This window comes from Lepidochelys olivacea (assembly GCF_965140295.1).
Source record: "Lepidochelys olivacea isolate rLepOli2 genome assembly, chromosome: 1".
Taxonomy (NCBI): domain Eukaryota; kingdom Metazoa; phylum Chordata; order Testudines; family Cheloniidae; genus Lepidochelys; species Lepidochelys olivacea.
This window is the reverse complement of record NC_140411.1, coordinates 227,957,653-227,980,748: the sequence shown is the minus strand read 5'-3', so window position 1 is coordinate 227,980,748 and position 23,096 is coordinate 227,957,653. Positions and strand designations below refer to the sequence as shown.

Sequence of the window (23,096 nt, the reverse complement as noted above, 5' to 3'; positions counted from 1 at the left end):
TCATTTTTTACAATTCCCTGTACATTTTGAATCTCGTAGTTTTACCTTGTTCATAACCTTTTTGTAGCTGGTGAAATGAAGCAAAATGACAAGATCATCTGCATGTTAGAAGAACGACAGAAACAAGACATCAAAAACCTAAACAAAGCTGTCACTGAGTTTCAACAGAATTTTCAGAAGCCAGAAACTCGGCGTGAGTTTGATTTGTCTGACCCACAGGCCCTGAAGAAGGATACTCCTGCTCGCCTCTCTGACAGTGACCCTCGATGTACTGTATCTGGCTTGCAGAAGTTTCTAGGAGAAGATTTAAACTATGATCAGAGAGTGAAATTTCAAAAGGAGCAGTCAAGAGAATGGTCTCTACAGCAACAGAGAGACTGGAAGAATGCATTAGCAGACCAGAAATTTGCAGGTAACAAATGAAGGTAAAAGTTTGATTTTAATGTTTTTGTTTTGTTTTTTAAACAAATTCTACTGTGAATAATTTGCAAAACTGTAGAATAGCCCATTATGCCAATCTGTGATATAGGGAAAGTGCTGTGGGAATTTTAACTTCACACAGATATCCTGTGCAGACTCACAAAAATAAACTTGTTTTAATGTCTCAGTTAAAGTACTTGTATTGAGAACTTATGATGATCCCATGAATTTCTAATCTTCTTTTCCCCTATACACCTGAAATGAAGAGACTGGGTGGTTTTAAAAAAAGCTTGTGTATTTTGAACGTTTAATTCAATGAAGTCAAGGTACTTGTTATGCTTTTATACTAATGTTACAATAGATAAAATGAAGCTCTGATTTATTTTTTTAGTTTCTGTCCTGAAAAAAGTGTTTTCTGGGGATAGTTACAATATTTTTTAAAAACTTTGTCCAAACAAGTTTTGAACAAACAAGTATTAAATAAAGTTTGCTTCATTTTTTACATTTCTAACCTGGATTCCTTGATATGTTAATTTACTGACTCATTAAACCTTCTATAATAAACCTTAGCCATGGAATTTGGAAAGGGATACATGAGATGTCTTTCTGTTTAATATGTGAATAGTTCATCAACCAACAACTGTTTTAAAATTACATTTACATATGCATGGATGATAAGCCTTATCAACTAAATTCTGCTTTAATCTAATTTAGAGGATCTCCATGACAAGAACAGGATAGACCTAGATCAAAAAGCCATGGAACTACAAAGGAAAGACGTAGAAACCAGACAAGCTGTTTGTGCAGCTACCAAGGATTTTAATAGAACTCAGGTAAATTAATATTGGTTATAAAGAGGAAGGAATTGAGCAATTTTTTTTAAGTCATATAACAAAGTACAATGAGTAATGATGTTGCCACAAAGATTTGTCCGCAATTAAGTTCCAGTGTTGTTTTAGTAATCAGAAAATATGTTTTATGCACCTCTCTAAAGATATCCTCTGCCAGCATCCAGGAGCCAGCAGGGGAAAATGTCTGCCTAGATCTGGAGCTTTTGCTCAGCCTCACTAAAATCTGTCAATATCCACTGTACTAACACCACAGTTTTTTGTCTCTGCGTGGCTCATCCTGCTCTTTAACATCACAGTGGCAGATGGATCTGGTTTTAAACTCCCCAGACTCACCAGAAATTGTGAAGAATCGGAGGGTCTCTGATAGCCCTTTGCAGGGCAGCATGGCACCATTCGAGAAGCAGCAAGTCTACAATATGATAAAGCAGATAGCTGAAGAACAGATCCTGCTTCTGTAAATATCAGAGCAGGGGTTCTCAAACTGAAGGCTAGGACTCCTCAGGGGGTTAGGAAGTTATTATGTGAGGGGTCGTGAGCTGTCAGCCTCCACCCCAAACCCCGCTTTGCCTCCAGCATTTATAATGGTGTTAAATATATTAAAAAGTGTTATTAATTTCTAAGGGGGTTCACTCAGACGCTTGCTATGTGAAAGGGGTCACCAGTTCAAAAGTTTGGGAACCACTGTATCAGAGAATATCTCTGAAATTTAAATCATAACTGCAGCACACCAGGTCAGTTTGCAGGGGCTAATCTCCAGGATCAGGGAGGCAGAAGTTAGAATGTGTACCTTAGAAGACAATATGAACTCTATTATGATCAGTGCAGACTAAACATGTCTGATCCAAAAGCTGAAAAATAGAATTGATCTGTAAGGCCATCCAGAAGAAATAATTTGAGGGTGGTTGGATCTGTAGAATTTGTATAAGACACTACTTAAGATTTTCCTTATACCCAGACAGAGCTGAATATAGAAAGGGCCCACTGCTCCTAGCCACCGAACCCTCAACTAATTCCAAGCCAAGCATTTATATTAAATTTTCTAAAATACAATGTGAAAGAATCCATTCTTAAATAATAATAATAATAAAGCCTGGGAAAAAGGAAACCTGAGATGGAAAGGGCATAGATAGTGATATTTCCCAACTACAGCCAGGAGGTAATCAAAAAAGAGCCCTGTTAAATATGTCAAGGAAGCAGGCCAAGGAGAAAGGACTGACCTATTTTATAGCCTTCCAAGCTCTTTTTCAGATGAAGGTGGATAGCCAGGCCCTTAACTTCTCGAAACTGGGAGAAGCAGAAAACTACATTCTATGGCTTTTTCTATAGAACCAAAATTACATTGCCATGGGATTTGCTATTCAACACTTGCAATGCTGGGTGGTGGTTGTCAGAAGTGAAGGGATCCAGAGAAGTGCCCATCTCAGCTCTGTACCTCCCATATCTTCCATCATACCCATATTTAAAGCCAGGCGGAGCCATCAGACATTCATAGACGGAAATCAGCACAACTCATCTCACTGAGCAAGAATCCAGACCAACCTGGCTCCCGTGGAGATAGTAACTATATCCTATCCGCTCTTTGAAACACCATATTGATTACTTTGCTTAACAAACTATATGAACTGCAGTTGGTTACTTATCAGTCCAGATCTCTTGACTCCATTTCTAATAATGGTTATGAGCTTTTTTCCCCCATTGGTTTTGCTCTTCCAGGAGGAAGAGGAGTGGGGTGTGGGAAGGGTTGCCTTAATTAATGATTTTAAGAACAGCATACTGGTAAAGTATTCAATTTAAATTGCAGATATTGGGTAATGTGCACAGGGATGAGGGCATTATTTCACTTCCTGTGTGTTTAAGAGCTGGCCATTAGAGAGCCATACACTGGGATTTTGGACCCATCTGTCTATAGGAGGTGGTAAAATAGTTTCTTGTTTCTCATCCCTCATTTTTCCAGTGGATCCACAAGCAGATATGTCTGGTAGGACTCTAACCTCCAATGCATAGTTATGTGCATTTAGCCCAGAAACCCTATTTAAAACGTATTCAGCAATGTTCATCATCCCCCCCCATCTCCTGCCTTTTGTGCGGGGAAGCACCAACGGGGAGGATTAGGCATATTCATATATTTTGCATTTGATGTGGAACAGAGAGGATGTGTTCATTCTGGCTACCCCTCTATCTTCCTGATCTTTTATCCCACTCTGACTTGAGAGCATTGGTCTTTCACACCTTTGCCTTGTTTTACACCCCCCTGTACTACCTCCTTTTAAGTCTCTTACCTACTTAACCTCTTGCCACTCTAGTTTCTCTTCTCCATCTAAATGCCTTTGTGACCAGTGTCCCGGGGGGGCCACACTGAGATTATTCAATTAGGGTAAACTGTAAAGAATGGGGCAGATAATCCCCAGAGCTGGTGGATATTTCAATATTCTATCAAGCCAGCAGAAGACAGCTTCTATAATCCCTTACTGGTTGCACAGAAGCCCAGTATAGCAATCCAGCCTTGGGCTTCCACCCAGACACCCAAGTCAAATATGATGAGGATTACTGAAAATCTTATTCATCATATAAGAAAGTTCTACCAATCCCAGAGGATCAGACACATTACCTCCCAAGTTAATGAATATCTTAGATTTTACCCAAATAAATGCTTACAACCAATTCTTATTAACTGAACTAAAATTTATTAAAAAGATCAGTATACATACAGACATGAGTACAGTTCTGAGATTAGTTTCATAGGAGAGATGGTGAGCTTTGGAGTTGCAAAGAGTTCTTAAAATTAATCCATAGATTCAGTCCAATGTTCATATCCAGGGTGATCCCAGGTGGGACTGGAGATCTCAGTCTTATGATTCAAGCTTCCCCTGCATAAAGTATTAAGCAGATCTGAGAGAAAAAGGATCTGGACCCAAGGGTTTTTATACAGTTCCAGGTCTTCTCTTGATAGCTCAGAGTTATTAGGCGAACAATAGGCAATCATTGAGACTCTGAAGTAGACCTATTTCCTAAGCATCACCAGTAATTAGCTACACAGATTAACATAAAGCAATTGCTTGTTTTCCACCATTTACAGGTGATTTGCTGTATACTTCAAAGAGAAATCGAGACCGTGATATCACTATATTTACAGTTAATATAAATGTTAATATTTTCTTTTGATCTCTGAATTAACAGAATACAGCATAGGCAGGAAATGTTCAATTACATTAACCTTTAACAATATATATTACTCCTGGGGGAATTCTGCGTTACTGTGCATGCACAGAATTCATGGCTCGCACAGATTTCTTTGCTTCCCTGCAGAAAAAAGACTTCTGACAGGGAAGCAAAGGGAAGTCACAAGAGCGGTCACACGCCCCTCCCCAGCAGTGCAGGCAGGTTGGTTTGGGTGCTTGGAGCAGCTAGTAGAGACATAAAGCACTGCTGAGGTGGGAGGGCTGGGCAGTCATGTGGGAGAGGGAGACACTGTCCCTCTCCCTCGCTATTGTGGCATGCTCAGCGTGGAGGGGCAGAGCTTTGGGGTGTTTCTGGTGAGGTAGGCATGGGGCAGGTTCTGTTCCCTCAGGCAAAGCAGAATGTATCAGCCTGCCTTCTTAGTGAATTGTTCCCATTGTTCTTAGTGAATCCCCCAGGAGGATAAAACAGGCGTAAAAATTTTAAGGCTCCTTTACATTGTCAGTGGTGTAAAGGACAGTGTGGCCTTATAAATGTTTGTGGTGCTTTGGTGATTAGTCATGTACATTTTTGGACTAAAACAATTTCCTTTCAAAATGTGCTCCATCAATTGTTTGCTACTGCCCTTTCTGGAGATAGTCAGGAGCTAATATAAATTGTGAATTTGATTCCCCAGCCTTCACTTGCTCTTCAGTTGCAATGATGTAACACTGAGCATATGGCTGTATATATTTGTTGACTAATAGCTACTATTGACCCTTTACTTCTAGTTATATTACTATTAGGCAGAGGGGGTTGGGGATTTCCTCCAGTGTTCCCCACTCCCATACTTCATCCATTGTATTGTAGTTTAAATAAATTACCAAAATAATTGAAACCAGCATGATTATATTATTTTAACAAATAAAATATGCATTATTTTGCAGAATTTTAAAATATTTTGCGCAGAAATTTTAATTTTTTGGTGCAGAATTATTTATTTTTTTGGTGCAGAATTCCCCTAGGAGTAATATATGTAAACACACAAAAAGATTATCTACCAATATGTCCCTAAAGGCTGAATTTGGGTAATTTATCCTGCAGGATGCTTAACCCTTTCTGGCCACGTGTCTCAGCCTTATGAATGCTTCTATTCCTCAACCTGGACTTCTCACTCTTGCTGTACCTTTGAGTCTTAGGGGGCATGGACTAAGATGTTTTTTGGGACACTTCCCCCTGTGAGTACCCATGGTTAATTTATTTAAATGTGTTTCTTGGAACATAAAAAGGAATGTTAACTGTATAAGAAGGAAAAAATATGAGTCTCACTTTAATGAGCTGTAAGTGGATATAATATTCCTCCAGGAAACCCAAACTCATTGAGTCTGAGGTCGAAAAGCTTTAAAAAAGCTGGATTGGTAATGATGATGTTTTTAGTAATTAAGCAGCCAAATCTGGGGGCAGGAGTGTCAATCCTGTTCAGTAAAACCTGAAAACACACAAATCCTATCCACTGATAAGACACGTAGGGAAGATTCTTAATTGTTAAAGTTTGCATCGGTGACATTATACACTCTTGTAAACATCTATGACCCCAACAGAGATGATTCCTCCTTTTTCAATTAGTTATTTTCAAAATTGACTCCTTCCTAGAAAATTTGATTATAGTGGGGGAACTTCAACAAGTGTTAGAACTGCTTTTGGACAGGTCAAGCAGACCTCAGTGATCCCCATCCTCCACTAGGCAGACTATTATCCAGATGGAGGAATTGGATTTAAAGGACATAAGGAGACTGCACCACTCTACAGGTAAAGACTGCTTTTTTTCCTCACCTCTACACACTCAGAGAATAGTTATTTTTTGGCAACCGGTAGCTTGGTAGCTGTGTTATTAACAATTATATAAAGCCATTATAATCTCTGATCACACCCCTGTGATACTGTAGCTCTCATCTCCTGAAAAACTAGGCTACCAGAAGATGGCGGTTAATACTGCTCTTTACTTCTAGATATAATTGAAAAAGCTTGTGGGGAAGAAATGACTTAAAGGGCAGGATAATATCCTATTCCTTCCACAGAAAGAGAGCCAGATAGACTGAGCTGATGACTAATGGAACAGCTCAAGGAGGCAGAACTCAGCTATGCGGATTACCCCTCTTTGGATAAACTGAGATGTAACCAGTCTCAGATATGAAATTAATAAAATAATTTCAGCTCAGGCTGAATTTGCGTTGTTTAAATGAAAACAAGGCATGCTGGGAATCGAGCATTTAAAGGTGGGGATATTATTAGCATACAGACTTAGAATGAATTCATTAAAAGCTAAAATCCCACTCATTTCACTCAAGTCAGTGTCAGATACTCACAAATCTAAAAAATTATTAATGAATTCTCCAGATTCTACCAATGCTTGTATTTAGAAGAAGATCCCTGATGATCAGTTACTTGATGAGTACACCCAAAATCAGCAATTTCCCCAGCCAGCAGAAGAACAAAAAGTTTGGCTCAATTCCCCATTCCATACGTCTGAAATTATGGCTACCCTAGGCAACATGAAATCAAGTAAGGCCCTGGCCATAGACTACTTTCCAGATGAATTTTATGCCCAATTCAAAGCCAACTGGCTCCAAAACTGGCTGAACTATACACTGAGGCTTTTGGCAGAAGTACTCTGCCCCCTTCAATGAATGATGTCCTAATCTCAGCCATCCTTAAAGCTGACCCAGATGACCAATATTCTTAATCAATTCTGACATTAAAATATTTTCTAAAATTCTACCTGGATGATTAGAAAAAGTAGTGAGGTACATAGCATACCCAGATTAGGTGAGTTTTATACAAGAGAGACATGGGTCAGGCAAACCCTGGGTCAGTTTATCAGTGTGCTAACCCCTTGAAGCTGATGGCTGTTCTGTCACTGGACATGGAAAAAGCCTTTGATAGAGTAAATTGGAGGTATTTTTTCTTTACCCTACAAAAATTTGGATCTGGTCTCTTTCATTTCCTAGATTAGACTTTTGTACTCCAATTTTAGCTCCCATGTTGTAACCAATAACTACATTTCCCCTCCTTTCAATCTCCATCGTGGTACTAGACAGATCTTTCCCTCCTCCTATTTAATTTGACTTTAGAGCCATTGGCAATACAAATTAGAGCACACCGAGGGATCCAGAGTATAAAAATAGGGTCCATGGGGATGAAAATATGCTTATATGATGATGATTTATAAACTATTGAATTGTCTGGGAAAATCTCAGGGTACAATGTTAACAAGCACAAGCCAGAGGCTCTTAGTGCACTTTTAGATAATACTTTTCTCTGGTAGCAGCCAGAAATCAGGTACTTGGGAGTCTTCTTTCCTAGAAAGATGAAATAAATAGTCAAAATTAATTTCAGTCTAATCACACACACAGCTTTGGATCTACGTAGATGGGAAGCCTTCCTCTATCACTTTGGGGTAGAGTTAAAAATCTTAAAGACGAGTGTCCTCCCAAGACTTCTATTGATCTAAGCTCCTTGCCAGTTTATATTCCCCCTTCTGTTTTTTTGTTTTTTTTTTTCCAGAATTAATAACATTTTTAAAATTCTGTTGTGGGGTATGGGGAACAAAAGCCAAATTATCCTTTGAAAAATGCAGCTGCCTGTCAATGCAGGAGACTTGGCGTTACTATGTATCCTTAATCTTGAGCCAAGTGACACAGTGGCTGACCTGCTCCCTCCCCGAGCTTTCCATACAAGTCCCAGGCTTCTCCTGTCTGGCTGTATACAAAGGAAGAAACCCACCACTAGCATGATTCCTAAACTTGGACTTCTGTTGTGTCCTTATGGAGAAGATGGTCACAATTTTGACCATTAGGAAAGTTGGGTATCTGGTTGCTTCCAAGTTTAAATGTCATCCCTTATCACATTTAGATTCAGGTTACTCCAAAATGTTAATTGCCTATAAATCCATCCTATAGCCCGATTAGATTCAAAAAGGGATTTTGAGCATAAACCACCTATTTGAAAGCAATTACTTCATGCTCTTTCCTCGCCTTAAGGGGAAATTTCAACTGGACCCAAAGAAGGAATGTCAATACTTTTAATTTAACCATGCCCTGCAACACCAGTTTGGGCCAGATGCCTCTGCAGCATCAGACCCCCCCAGCTTCTAGAGAGTTCTGAAAAAGTTATATTTCCTGCCTATCAGGCAAATTGGCAGTCAGCAGTGACTGGGAACATGAGCTGTGAATTTCCATTACCAACATTCTGTGGAATCAGATTTATTCCAATATACAGCATTTCTGACTAGAATTACAGTTAAGATTGATCTAGCAGAAAATCCTTTGGAGGATGCACTGGACTCCATCTAGACTTTTCAGGTCTGGAGCAGCCACATCTGACAAATGCTGGTTCTGCAGGCATGAACTTGTACCACATGCTGTGGAACTGCCTTTTGATCTATTTTTTTTCTGGACAGAGAAATATTTGAGCCAATTTCTCTCTCTCTCAGTCAAGGTGAATTGCAGGCTGGCCAGGCCATGCTAGGCCTAACCAATCTGTCCTGGAAACTGAAATCCTCTGAAAATTTTTGGTTGGGTAGAGCTCTGATTGTAGCCAAACATCCAATTCTACAACAGGGGAAGTTCCAAGTACACCCATCTCCCAAGAGTTGTACTCTGATTTGGTGAGCCTGGTAGCAATGGAACAAAATTTGCACTCAAAACAACCAAGATAAGTGTATGGTTATATGGTTGTCATTTTTGAAAGAATCAGAATAATCAATTACATTCTCTCTGAGGTAATATTTTTTGTGGTGCCCTTCCAAAACCCTGGACCCCTCCCATTTTCTCAACTCATCTCTTCCTTCTCTATCCTATCATTCCTTTCTTAGCCTCTTTTATGTGGCTGTCTGGCTTTCCTTTGGTCCTCTTTTCACTGTCACTTTTTTCTCTATTTCTCTCCTGCCATCTTTTTTCCCCCCGAAAGGGAATTATGATGATTAGTTTATGATCTTACTTTACAAAGAGCCCCAAATTGGGTCTGAATAACAAAATAATTATTAATTAATCGTACAGGCAAATCTCTGTAACCAATTAATAATTGTCTTTGTCCCATTATTCTTTGCCCTTAAGTAGTTTTGTCTCCCCTACATTGCTGTATAATCTGATAATGGCTCTACTTCAGGTTAGGTAGCTAATAAAAGATAAGACAAACAAAGAATAGTCTGTATAAACATAGATATCTCCTCTGCCAAGATTCTCACTCCTAGATCTTAGCTTGCTATCATGAGGCACTTGGACCTTCCCAAACTCTTGAAGAGTTTTGGTCCCTCAGGCAGCAGTAGTGGGGTAGAGCACTGCTGAACTTAATTATCCTTGGTACTTTCCATCTGGTTCCTTCTTGATTTCAATCAGCAAAGAAACTCCATGTAGGAGCTGCATCTCTCCAGTTTCACGCCTACCATTCTCAGAGGCATGCTCCTTGTGCATCAGGTATCCTTTCTGCATCCAGGTCTTTCAGGCAGGTCCAAATGTCTTTTACCTTAGTTTTGTGAGATCATTTGCCTCAGGCTCTTTGGTCAGTGCTCAGCGGCAGCACTTTGGCTCTTACTTCATCACCTGCCCTGGCACTTTGTTGCCTCTGTCTGCAACACTTTCAAGTCTGCTCTTGGGGTCTGTTTTAGTGTTCCAGAACCTCTGTTTTGTGGCACTTCAGTACTTGTGTTTTGCATGTTTCTGGAACATGTCTTGGCACTTTTGGTGTTAGTTTTTATATATTCTTCAATGCTTTCTTCAGCGCCTCTGCTGTGCTCCAGCAATTCACTTTGGTACCCTGATATACCATCTCTTCAGCTCAGTCTCACTGTTTTCTCTTTTTGTTTTGTGCTATGTTCTGTTTGCAGAACATCAATCTCTTGAGCACCTAAGGAAGAAGGAAACCACTCAATGGCTTCTAATCATGTTCTTCCAGCAAGTCTAGGTCAGTGATGGACAACCAATCCACTGCATGGTCTTCTTTGCAGTTAACTGTGAAGTTAAGGACCATATGTCACCCTGGGATCTAAGAAAGAGTGGAGAACGCTTCTATGGGCTTGTCAAGATGCAGAGTTACACCAGTTTATCTAATGGTGTTCTTTTAAACTGATTTAGTTAAAAAGGTGCAAAATGCTATGTGGACACACTAATTTTGGTTGAGCCATATTTATTTTGGTTCAGTGTGTTTAGTTAAACCAAAGTGTTTTAGCTAAACCAAAATAAATCACTCAGACCAAAATAAAATTTCCACACAGGACTGGTGCAAGTTGGTATGTAGACAAGGCCTAAGTCCTGCTCAAGGCACTCCAGGGAGACTCCTGTAACATTTGCCTAAGGCTGGCCCAGAAGGCTTGACATGAGCCTTGATGCTTGAAGTCAGGAGAACGGAGCTTTGACTTATTGGATGATGCATATCCTCGGCAGAAGCCAAGCCAGGTAGTGTTGAGAGGGAACCAGTAGCTCTCTAGAGAACTGTTATCAAAGCCACTGACTCCAAGCAAGGCTTGTGATTTCCCCCACCTGCATTTGTGACAGAGATGGAGACAGTAATTCTGGATGCTGGTCTATCAATCTATCCAAATCACTCTAGGTCCTTTGCAAGACTGTCACAAGGTCTTCAGTAACATCTCCGATGCATTCCTTTTAGCCCTTTGTTGGGAGCAGTTAAAGTTCTCAACAAATTCATAATGCTTTTTACACCAAGGCAGCACCTTCAGCGCAAAAAGGTCTGGTACTAAGCACTTCTTATTTTGTTTGACTAATAACTTGTATTTCTTGACAATTTTGGGGTGCTTTCATGATTGCTTTCATTTCTGTCCAGTTCACCTTGAACTTCTCAAGCCAAGGTCTGCCAAATAATCGTGGATACTTTCTTTCAATCCCATACAAGGGTAAAATGACTGACTGTCCATCTAGCTGAACTTTCACCTGAAGTACCCCTTTGGGGACTAACTTTTTGCTGACATAGGTCTTCAAAACCTTAGAGGTTTTTTCTAGAGGAACTTGTGACAGTGTCTAGTGAAAGGCAGATGCAGAAGTCAGTGAGATGGCAGCTCCAGTATTAAGCTAGATTCTTGTCAGAACTTCTACAATTGAGGGTGTGATCCAGATGTAATGTCTGACTCCAGCTGGCGATAACATGTGGTGTTCTGGTTCTTGATCAGTGTCATTAGAGCTTGTACCTTTTTCTACATTATGAATTCCCAGCTTCCATCCTTTTAGGTTCATCCTTCATAGGTGTCTTCTTGGTTGTAAAGTTACCCTTTGTTGCTGAACCGTGTGACAGTTCACAGTAATGTGTCCTTTCTTCTGGCATTTTCTGCCAATAACCTGGCGTCTCCAGCAGTCCTTTTCAGCATGAGCAGTTTGTGCACCATGGGCACGTGGAAATTCCTTGCGTTCCCATGATCCTCTATCTTGCCGATGTAGGAGGTAACTTTCCAGTTCACACTAAATGCCAAAGAATTCTTCCCTAAGGTCTCCATGGCAACTGCTACTTCAACAGCCTTCTTGAATGTAAGTGCTAATACAGTCGGTACTTCTCCTGGACCTGGTCACTGCATAATCCAAAGACTAATTGGTCAGATAGGGCATCACTTAATGTTTGTCCAAACTGACAATGCTCTGACAGTTTCCTTAGAGCAACAATAAACTGTGCTACCAACTCTCCACTTCTCTGATCTCGCTATGAAACCGATATTGTTCTGCTATCATTGATGGCAAGGAGAAGAATATTTTTGCATTGCTGCTGTAATTGCAGTGTACGTGGCGGTTCTGGGAACAGTTTGAGACAACAGGTTATGCATCAGTCCATATGCCTTTGGACCCATTATTGTCAGCAAGGTTGAAACTCTTTGTCCATTGGGAATGGTGCTGCAGGTTACAAATTACTCAAAACATCGAGGTACACCACCCAGGAGTCACGGCTGTTGTCAAATTCATAACATTGCCCACAAAAGGTGCTATTTCACTGCTCTTGTTTTGAATTTTACACCTCCTGGAAGTCTCTTCCTCAGGGAAATTCTGGGTTTTTTTAAATGGTGTACTATCCTCACTGGATCACCCTCTGTTGGCTGGGTGCTTATACTGCAAAATGCAGAATTCTTCCTTTGGCTGCACTGGGCTCCCTCTGCTGGCTCTAGACTCTCAATGCAGGCTCAGCCTTTTCTCTGCCTGCTTGCACCTGATCAACAAAGTTAGCTGCTTCCCCTTCACTGCTCTGAAGTTTTCTAAACAGTTCCAGCAGTAATTGCAGTACTCTTATCCTGGGTTGTATCTTTATTTGCCTAATTCCTCCTCTGAAGCTGGCTGGTTCACACTGTCCCAGAAGCAAAAAACAGCAAGCTGTCACCCTGTGCCTCTAGGTGAATTTTGTCCCCTTTTTCAAAATTTTATTCTTTGTTCTATTTAGGCAATGGAAGCCCTGGACACTTGTTGGGATAGAAGGTCCTTGCTGCCAATGTTGTGTTTCTGGAGCCAGCAGAGAAGGAGTTAGATACAGACACAGAGGGAGCTGATGGACACACAGCTGTCAGCTATGCTCCCTTCATTGTTCTCGCCAGCAAAACTGAAACCATAACAATAACATGGTTTGCAGTGGGGAGGGGAGAGTGCTCAAATATTTAAAGGGATATGATGATATGTAGGATCCATCCAAAGTATCCCTTCTATAAATTATTTATTTTGGGATAACTCCAGAACTAAATGCTCACTAAAGTAAGGCTATTATTCATTTAGCTAAAAAGAACAGAATGCCATCAGATACACAAATCATATTTTAGATAATTGTTCATAAAGGTCATTAGGTTGAAAATTGTTTTTCTGTTCTTGGAAATTTATAATCCTTTATTCCTGGAATAAAAAGCTACTGACTTCTGGGAAAATTCTTCAAGGGAGTAGATTTTTGGGCCAAATCCTGATCACAATGAAGCAGCCAAATCCTGGTCACAATGAAGCCTGTGCAAAACTTCCATTGCCATTGACTTCAGTGGGACTAGGAGTTGACCCTTAATTCCTGAAAGAGTACCACATGTGGAGATGGCAGAGCTGGTGGCTGATGTGTCTAAAGTTCAGCTCTGCTGCTGTTTTGAATGTGATTTGCTTGATTTATTTTAATCTCTAAAAGTGGGAATTCCTTTCTTGAGCTAAAATAGAGTATATGGTCTTATCCAGATGTGGCAAAATTGCTGCACCATGATGTCCCCTCCTGGCTGGCTGGGGCACTACAGCAACTTTTGCCTCAGTTTCCCTCACCTTTCAGAGCCACAGTGGGCTTTATCAAAATCCAACAAAATATATATATATAACCAACTCACCAGGCAATCACCTTGGTGAAGGAGTGCCTCTGCTGCTGCTTCTCCCTGGTTCAGACAGTCTCCTGATCCAAGGCACACTCCTCCCCTTACTCAGGGTTTCCCACAGGCTCCAACTCATCAGGCTCTCCATCTTACTCAGGCTTTCAGCTCATCCCTGGAGAAGCATATCTGGTCTTTCTCTATCTTGGTCTTCTTTGCAGGCTGCTTCCCAGAGAGAGAGCGCACTTCCTATCTTTTCTCTTCTGGTTTTCCCCCAGCAGTGCTCACCCAGCTTTATATAGAGGCAAAACTCTTCTCTATCCCAGTTGGGCTTTATTTCCAGTTAGTCCTGGCTCACCCTCCAGGTGCACCCAGGCTGGTTAATTGGTCTATGAGGTCTATATTAATCCTTTTACAACCTGTGTAAGATAAAAACCCCATCACAAAGGAGTTTACATTTTTAGATTAAAAATGTTTACAGGATCTAAGTTAAAACTATAACTTGTTAAATAGTTTTATAATTCTAATTCTAAAATACAAGTGATTCAGATACTTTTTTTTTTAACTACTTGATTTACAAATATTCTGTTTGATATTTTGTATTGTATACTTTGCACAGTGCACTTAAGCTATTTGTTAATATTCTGGGGAAAAAAAAAATCAAGTAAGTAAAAGCTATATATTTTAAAAAACAGAATGAGCACATTCGCCTGTTATTTCACATTTGGTGCTTTCCTTTTCAAATATTTCTTCTGCACTGAGCTATACAGGCTATAATGTAAGTGATCATTTGAGGTTGTTTTCTGTGAGATAATAATGTTACTATATATACACTTCAAGGCCTATCGCTAAACTGTTTCTGTTTAGTCTGAGAGTTTATTAGCCCAGGATGTGGTAATTATTTAATTAACAGGAAGCTCTCTCAAGTTACTATATTGCTCTTCTTCCTTTTGCCTTAGTTCTCTGAGAGAACTGTCTAGAACAAAGAAGTCTGACTCAGCTTCTGACACTGTCCACTGTGTCACTCAATTTAACTTTAGCCTTCCTGCTATCTCCCTCCCATAAAAAAAAATCCTACTTTCTTCCCCAATTAAGAGCAACTCCTTTAAAATTGTCTTATTTAATGTCTGAAGTTTATGTGGGCTGATATGGGAGTGAGGAAACAAATTGAGTGTAGCATGTTTGTAGTCACCATGTGGCTAAGGAGCTTGAGAAGCAGAGAGTGATAGTAGCCAGAGTTGAGTGATTTGCATAGGACATATATATAATCTGAATATAGTTGTAGTATTAGCATGTGATCATGTACTTGAAGACTGTATTGTAATGCATTCACACAGGGGAGCATACCAAACTTCATGTTGGCATTTCCTCATTTTTGAGTGCTTAATCATGAAACCCACATAATTTTTGTTTGGAATATGTATTTAGGATGTTTGAACTAGTAACTGAGAATTGTGAATTTTAGTCCGTTTTCCTTCATGTGATGTCTGACATCTGACTAACAAGTCCATGTGAGTATGCTTGACTGCTTGTTCTGTTTGTGAATAAACGTAGAATTAATTTTGACATAATTCTGGCTTTGTTTTACAACATACAGCTAGTTCTCCAAACTGCTTTTGGTCCAACCTATGAAAGCAATAAGGGGACATCCCTTCAGATTTTCAGCATTCTTAATCCACATGAACATAGTGCATTTATACAATGCTATTGACAATCACATGCAGTTTGGAAAGAAAATTCAGTGACAGGATGATTGATTCACTAACTTTCTTGCAGTATGAAATCGGTATTTTCTTTTTAAAGAAAATGGTCTCAGCTTTCTCCTTCCATACCCACTTTTTTTTTTAAAAGGCTGTAGAATTTGCAGAAAGAAAAATGCTAGAAAAGCGTCAGGAAGAAGAAGATAATGTGGCTGAAATTTCTAACCTCCTTCGAGGAGACTTGCTTTCTGAAAACCCAGAACAAGCAGCCAGTTCGTTTGGGCGACATCGTGTGATTACTGATAGATGGAAAGGAATGAACCAGGATCAGTTGAAGGCAATACGTTACACTCAGCAACAACAAGTTCTGGAGAAACTGGTATTCAAACCCATTTGCTTATCTGTATTAGTTGGAGTAGTAGCATAGACAGGGCTGGTAGCACCGCCAATTATTAAGTGGCTTGACACTTCCCATTGTAAGATCCCGTTTTCAGTAGCTTATAGCTTTATAACAGCCAAACTTCAACTGATTGGGCTGAATTTTTCCATGCAACACCTCTTCTTCAGGATGAATTTGTTTGAAAAAGTTAATCCAAAATGGTCCAGACATTTCCAAGAACGAGGCTAGTGAAAAATACGATGTTTTGCCATGTTAAATTCTGGCAACATTTTCTTTGAGAAGCTCTCATGCCCCCATGCTTTGTATCGGGGACTTGAAATTTGGCAGGGGTATTCTTTGTGTCAGGGATGTTCCTTTTGCTGTTCCTGTGAAAATCCACCCAAATTTGGCCAAGTTATAAGCCTTTGAAAAATCTCAGTTTGTACATGCTCAGTAGAATTGTTAGTTTCACAGCTAAAATCTGTGAAGATTCCATTCTCACTGAACATGCTTCATCTGTCAACTCCTAGTGCTGATCAGACTCCCTGTGCACCAGTCCCACATTGTGCCTGATTAGGTTTCAGCCCAGGGTTATGGGGGCTGGCCTCTCCTTGGAATTGCTGTTCCCAGATGTTCTGGGCTAGGGTAGGGCCATGCACTAGATTGAATTCAAGGAGTCTGTCTCTCCTGTGCTTTCAGTAACTGTCCTGCTGGCACCAAGGGAGCATGGAGTAGGAAGCAGTCTAATTAGAATGCGGAAGGACAAGAACCACACTGAAGGGGAGAGAAATTAGCACATTGGAACAAGGAGCCTGATGAGATTGGGACTGGAGTGTGGGAGAAAGTAAACTTGTGACTGGAGGCGGGACTGGGAGTGGAAGACTGGGACAGACTGGGCAAGACAGTTGAGACTGGGACTGATAGCCAGGAGAGGGGAGGGAAACACTGGATCTGATGAGAAGCTGGGGGGATGGAGAGAAACTAGGAATTTTGGACAAGGAGACTGGGACGGTAAACTGATGGGGGAATATGGGCAGGGTAGGGAGGAAAGCCAGAATGCCAGAGAAAAGCCCATGAGAAAATGAATAATTCTCTTTTCAGAGAAGGGTTTAAATAGCGTGCCGTAAATGGGACATATGGCCATATAGTGAACAAAGAGGAGAAAATATTGAAATCGCTGCTCACTAAGTGATCGCTATCCATTTTGTGTACTGAATGAAAGAGGAGTCCTGCAGGGGGAAAAGAAATGTCTTAATTACATAATCACATACTATCCTAATTCAAATACATAAGGGGGCAAGTTAAGGTTCAAAAGCAATCTTAATTCTGGCATATCCTAACTTTTGATATTGCAACCTTAATAATGTTCTTTTAATATAGTGTTCTCTGTGCAATTTTTTTTAGAGACAAATCTGTCAATAGATAAATTCTCTTAAATTCTAGGGTTTGTGTTTCATACCAGCATGGTAATGATCATCATAAAGGATCTAGTTAATATGACAAGAACTTATTTTCTTAACAGTTTCACCAGTCCTGAACAACTGTTAGTCTTTTCACAGAGACACCAAAAGCAGTTTAATTTTGATTGACAGATGTACACAGTGTAGAGCTGCCTCGTCTGAATATGTCTAAAAGGTGGTATCAAAGCTGTGATGCACAAGGGGAATATGATCGGAGGTAGTGACAGACAATTTGTAAATATAGGATGTATTGGAGGAGAAGGAAGTTTGAGTCAAAAATTATGCCAAGACAACAGATAATGGGCTTGATTTACTCTGAAATCCACCTGGAGAAGGAAGTGCACAGTACTACAACCCCCTTTCTACAAGGAGACACTGAGCTGCCAGCACAACTTCCAATGTAGACAGCACTGGCCATGAAGAGAACATGGGCAGTTTGACCAGATTTGTACCAGTTTAGTGAATCTTCTCAGATACAGTCCTTTAGTGGGTCTCCTACAGAGAGCTTTGACTGCATTAAAAGCTGTCTTCCCCTGAGCATAATCCCCTGAGGGAGGGTGTAATGAAACCATTGCCTGCGTTCCCCATGTGGGCTGAATTTCCCCCAGGACACAACAGCTACTGCTGGTGGAGGAGGGTGCAATGTGAATCCTTCTGTCATAGCAGGGGTGAATCAAGCCCATTAAAGACAAATGAGCTCATCACATGAGTGAATTTGCTAATAAGACTATTTAAATATTGTTTTATCTGTGATTGTGAAAAGAAAGCAAACATTTCATTTCTTCCTCCAGAGGCTGCAGGAGGAAGAACGGCAAAGAAATGCAGAGTGGGACAGGCAACGTATACAGGGCGCCAGAGCACAACTTCTTTTTGAGCGGCATCAACAGCGACTAAATCGAGAACTTCGCAGAACTCTGGATAATGCTAATGCACAACTCTCCCAGGAGCAGAAATCAAAGTACGTACCCAGAGGGATTAATCTATATCAGATAAAGTCTTTCCCATTGACAACAGCTTGGCATTATAAAATTGCTTAGCGAGCCTGCTGTACTTGTCATAAGATGTTTTGACATTGATTGCATTTTAAAAAAAAAAAATCGCAAATTTGGAGCAAGTGTCTAAATTTTGTAGTATGAGAAAAAAAGAAAACTCTTCTCAAGAGACTATCCTGTTACTGTTCCTAAGTTACACGTTGGGAATAATGGCTCAAATACACTATGACCTCAGCAGAACTTGTCAGTAAGTGTCACATTATGTTCATTGTTCATAGCAGAATAAAGATAGAAAAGTGGGGAAAATATGCATAGATTCCAAGGCCAAAGGGACCATTATGATTATCTGGTCTGACCTCCTGTATAACACAAGCCATAGAACTTCCCCAAAATAATTCCTAGAGCATATGTTTTAGAAAAACATCCAATCTTGATTTTAAAATGGTCAGTGATGGAGAATCCTCCATAATCCTTGGTAAATTGTTCCAATGGTTAATTGCTGTCACTGTTAAAAATTTACACCTTATTTCCAGTCTGAATTTGTGTAGCTTCGACTCCAGCCACTAGATCATAAGTGCCAACCCTGTGGGGAAAAAAATACTGGGTGCTCAGCATCCGCCAGCCACAGCTGTTTGACAGCGCCCCCGCTGAGCTAATCAGGGCACTCCCAAACACCTGATCGGCAAGGGGGGGGGGTCGAGCGGGGGCAGGAAGAGATGAAGTGAAGGTAAGGCATTGGAAGGGGAGGCTGAGTGGAGGCGGGGCCTCGGGGAGGAGCATTCCCAGAGAAAACTAGAAGTCGGCACCTATGCACTGGATAATGTTAAACCTTTCTCTGCTAGATTGGAGAGCCCATTATTAAATATTTGTTCCCCATGTAGATACTTAGACTGTAATCAAGTCACCCCTTTACCTTCTCTTTTGTAATAGTCAGAAAAGGGTAATAAGTACAATGAAAGTTTTCTTAATACTATATATGTGTCTAGTTGATTCAGCTCACTCTCTTGGACTCTCTTGGAGTCAAAAAGGATGGGACTCCATTGAGTTCAGTAGAGCTATGCCAACAACAGCTCAGGATAAGGCCCAATGGCAGAGTTCAGCCATAAAGAACCATTAAGTATTGTCATAAACTACCTTAACAGTGGACAGATATGTATGCTTGCTGTGAGGATAAAGAAAAACTAAAAAACAAAAAACCCATCACTGCAAGCCGGTATCAAAATCCCAGTCTTTAACTCTTTGATTTTTCAGTGCATGCCTAGATTTTGTGCAAGAAATTCCTGTACCTGACAAGTTCCTGGTCTTAAAACAATATGAAAGAATTCTCAGGCTACATTAATACTGTTTTCCCAACACTGGCATAGTGACATTTTGGGAACATGATTTTAGGGGGGGAAAAAGAATTTTTATGTCATGAGAAAATTGAGCTATATTTATTTTGATTTATTATATAACTAAAATATGTAGTGTTAGTGTAATATTTGTACAGGATTGTGTTTCACTTTTATTTTAACAATATTCAGAAATTTAAAACATTTACTAATTGATTCTATTTGATTTATTTCTAGAAAAATTTATCTTCAGGAGGAAGTGTATTCAAATTTTCCAACAGGCCAATATTTCACACAGTTTAATACAACTAGCCGGTGACATATGGGACACATCCACTCTCTGAAATATAAATTTATGTAAGGTTTGTAGAAATAAAGTTTGATTAACTTTCACTGCTTTACTATGTTTTTCCCCAAATTTCCAGTTAAGATATTTCTGCATTAAAACAAACCCATATCTTCCTGATGGCACATACTTGTAAGTTATAAGCCTGATGATTGTTATTCCTTGTAATTAATGAGAAATAGAGATTGCTGCTAATTCATATTTTTGGTTTGAGGGATATTTTTATAATTAACTGTTCTCAGGAGGAAAAGGAAAATAACCGCAAATAACACTGAAATGATTATTTGAGTGCTAATTTAGAGACATTGTTGGACCAAATCAATTCCTGGGGTGATTCCATCCTAATGGAATTTAGCCCATTGTGATATTTTTTTAATTTGTATTTCAGATTTTCACTACTCCTTTTTATACATTGAAGTTCATATTTTGACTGAAACCTTCCTTTCACAGGCTACAGAAATATTGAGATTACAGCATGACTGTCAGATATCTTTATATGCTTTTCAGAGACCATACTCTATTTTACAATGCAAGAGGGAGTATGGGAGGAGTAATTGCTATTGTTAAGAGCAAAGAAAAATGAAATGTTTCTGCACATTTATCCATAATTTTTATATATATAAATAAATAGAATTAAATTAATTTTATTAGTACTCCCAATTAAAGTTAGGTGTAGTCACTATAGCCATTGTTAGTTTTTCCAACAATAAAAATACTAAGGTCACTGTGTTGGGTTTTTTTAAGTGTTTTCAGTGCTTGTTGAAAGGTGAAAGATTTGATAGAAATGGAAATTGAAATCACCTGATCAGCTGCCAAACAGATGTTGCAAGGGGAGCAGCACTGCAAGCTTGTTCTCCATACCCCACCAAAAAATTCACTGGGTATAGATGGCCACCCTTATCTAGAATAGAAGGGAAATATGTTAGCTGAAATTATTTTCAAACGTTACTCTTCCCAGAAAGCACTAATAGGTTCCACACTGGCTTCTTTGGCTAGCATAAACTAGTTAACCATGTTATAAACTATTTTGGAACCCAATTTTCTGGAAAAAATCATATTTAAAAATACTTATGACTAATATGATTTCCTCCCAACACAGGGCCAGGGTGCAAGTTGCTGCAACCTCTGTGTCCCCATTGCCAGGATATTGGGACCATTGGTTTCTGTAAATGCAGATCTGCAGCTCCTCTTCCAGCCTAATCTTCCATACTGGGCATATGCAGGGCTAGCACAGAAAGCTTTCCTCCCAAAGTGCAGGGGAAGTGCAGGAACTCTTGTGCAGCTGCTCAGCACACAGTCCCTATGTGGAGATAAAGTGGTGTGGTTCTCCTCACTAACATGAGTTTCACACATATATTTCACATGTGTCAATGAGAGTATGTCATATGATGCTTTTAATTTACACTTTAATCGCAATTAATCACTCTGTTAAACAATAATAGAATGCCATTTATTTAAATATTTTTGGATGTTGTCTACATTTTCAAATGTATTGATTTAAATTACAACACAATACAAACTGTACAGTGCTTACTTTATATTTATTTTTGATAATGTTTGCACTGTAAAAAAGAAATAGTATTTTTCAATTCACCTAACAAAAGTACAGTAGTGCAATCTCTTGGTCATGAAAGTTGAATTTACAAATGTAGAATTATGTACAAAAAAAACTTGCATTCAAAAATAAAACAGTGTAAAACTTTAGAGCCTACAAGTCCACTTAGTCCTACTCCTTGTTTAGCCAATTGCTAAGACAAACAAGTTTGTTTAAATATGCAAGAGATAATGCTGCCCACTTCTTGTTTACAATATCACCTGAAAGAGAACAGATGTTTGTATGCCAATTTTGTAGCTGGCATTGTAAGATATTTATGTGCTAGATATGCTAAACTTTTGTATGCCCCTTCATGCCTCAGCCACCAGTCTAAAGGACATGCTTCCATGCTGATTACACTCATTAAAAAAAAAAGTATTAATTAAATTTGTGACTAAACTTGGAGGAGAACTGTATGTCTCCTGCTGTTTTATATGGCAGAATTCAGGTATTTCATGTTATAGCAGTTTCGGATGATGACCCAGCACGTGTTCTTTTTAAGACGACTTTCACTGCAGATTTGACAAAACAAAGGGTACGAATGTGAGATTTCTAAAAATAGCTACAGCATTCGAACAAAGTGCCTTCCAAAATCTGAGATGGATGAGATGTGGAACATGCTTTCAGAAGTCTTAAAAGAGCAACACTCCTATACAGAAACTACAGAATCCAAACCACCAAAAAAGAAAATCAACCTTCTGCTGGTGGTATCTGACTCAGATGATGAAAATGAACACACAGTGGTCCGTACTGCTTTGGATCATTATCGAGCTGAACCCATCATCAGCATGGATGCATGTCCTCTGGAATAGTGATTGAAGCATGAAGGGACATATGAATATTTACATGCCAGATGCACTAAAGATCTTGTGACGCCGACTACAACCGTGCCATGCGAACGCATGTTCTCAGTTTCAGGTGACATTGTAAACAAGAAGCGGGCAGCATTATCTCTTGCATATTTAAACAAACTTGTTTGTCTTAGCGATTGGCTAAACAAGAAGTAGGACCGAGTGGACTTGTAGGCTTTAAAGTTTTACATTGTTTAATTGTTGAATGCAAGTTATTTTTTTGTACATAATTCTACATTTGTGAATTCAACTTTCATGACCAAGAGATTGCACTACTGTACTTGTATTAGGTGAATTGAAAAATACTATTTATCATTTTTGCAGTGCAAATGTTATAAAAATATAAAGTGAGCACTGTAATCTTTGTATTCTGTATTGTAATTGAAATTAATATTTGAAAAAATAGAAAAATATCCAAAAATAAGTATCAATCGGTATTCTATTGTATAGTGCGATTAATCGCAATTAATTTTTTTTAGTTAATCATGTGAGTTATCGGCAATCAATCAACAGCCCTACTTTTAATGCTAGTCTGCCACAGTGAGACAGCCTTCACTATTAGATAGAGCACAGGAATTGGTTGGTTTTATTGGAGATATGGCAGTAGAGCAATCATTACAGACAGCACATCCAGGAACTCCTCTGGAAACTTAACTATGTTCTTCTAGCTCTTTGATTATATTTTTATATTAACATATCAAACAAT

The 23,096-nt window shown here is 39.4% G+C and overlaps 1 protein-coding gene across 2 annotated transcripts in view; it reads left to right on the top strand.

Annotated features, from left to right (window-relative positions):
* Positions 1-19,992, top strand: part of RIBC2 (RIB43A domain with coiled-coils 2) — a 29,762-nt gene extending 9,770 nt beyond the window's left edge. For both annotated transcript variants that reach the window (XM_084617979.1, XM_084617978.1), the window contains exons 3-7: positions 68-412; positions 1,135-1,253; positions 15,589-15,816; positions 18,068-18,234; positions 19,837-19,992. In XM_084617979.1, the coding sequence (XP_084474105.1) occupies positions 76-412; positions 1,135-1,253; positions 15,589-15,816; positions 18,068-18,234; positions 19,837-19,918 (933 nt within the window). In that variant the 5' untranslated portion in view covers positions 68-75 and the 3' untranslated portion in view covers positions 19,919-19,992. The remainder of the gene's footprint in view (positions 1-67; positions 413-1,134; positions 1,254-15,588; positions 15,817-18,067; positions 18,235-19,836) is intronic.
* Positions 19,993-23,096: the final 3,104 nt, after the last annotated feature.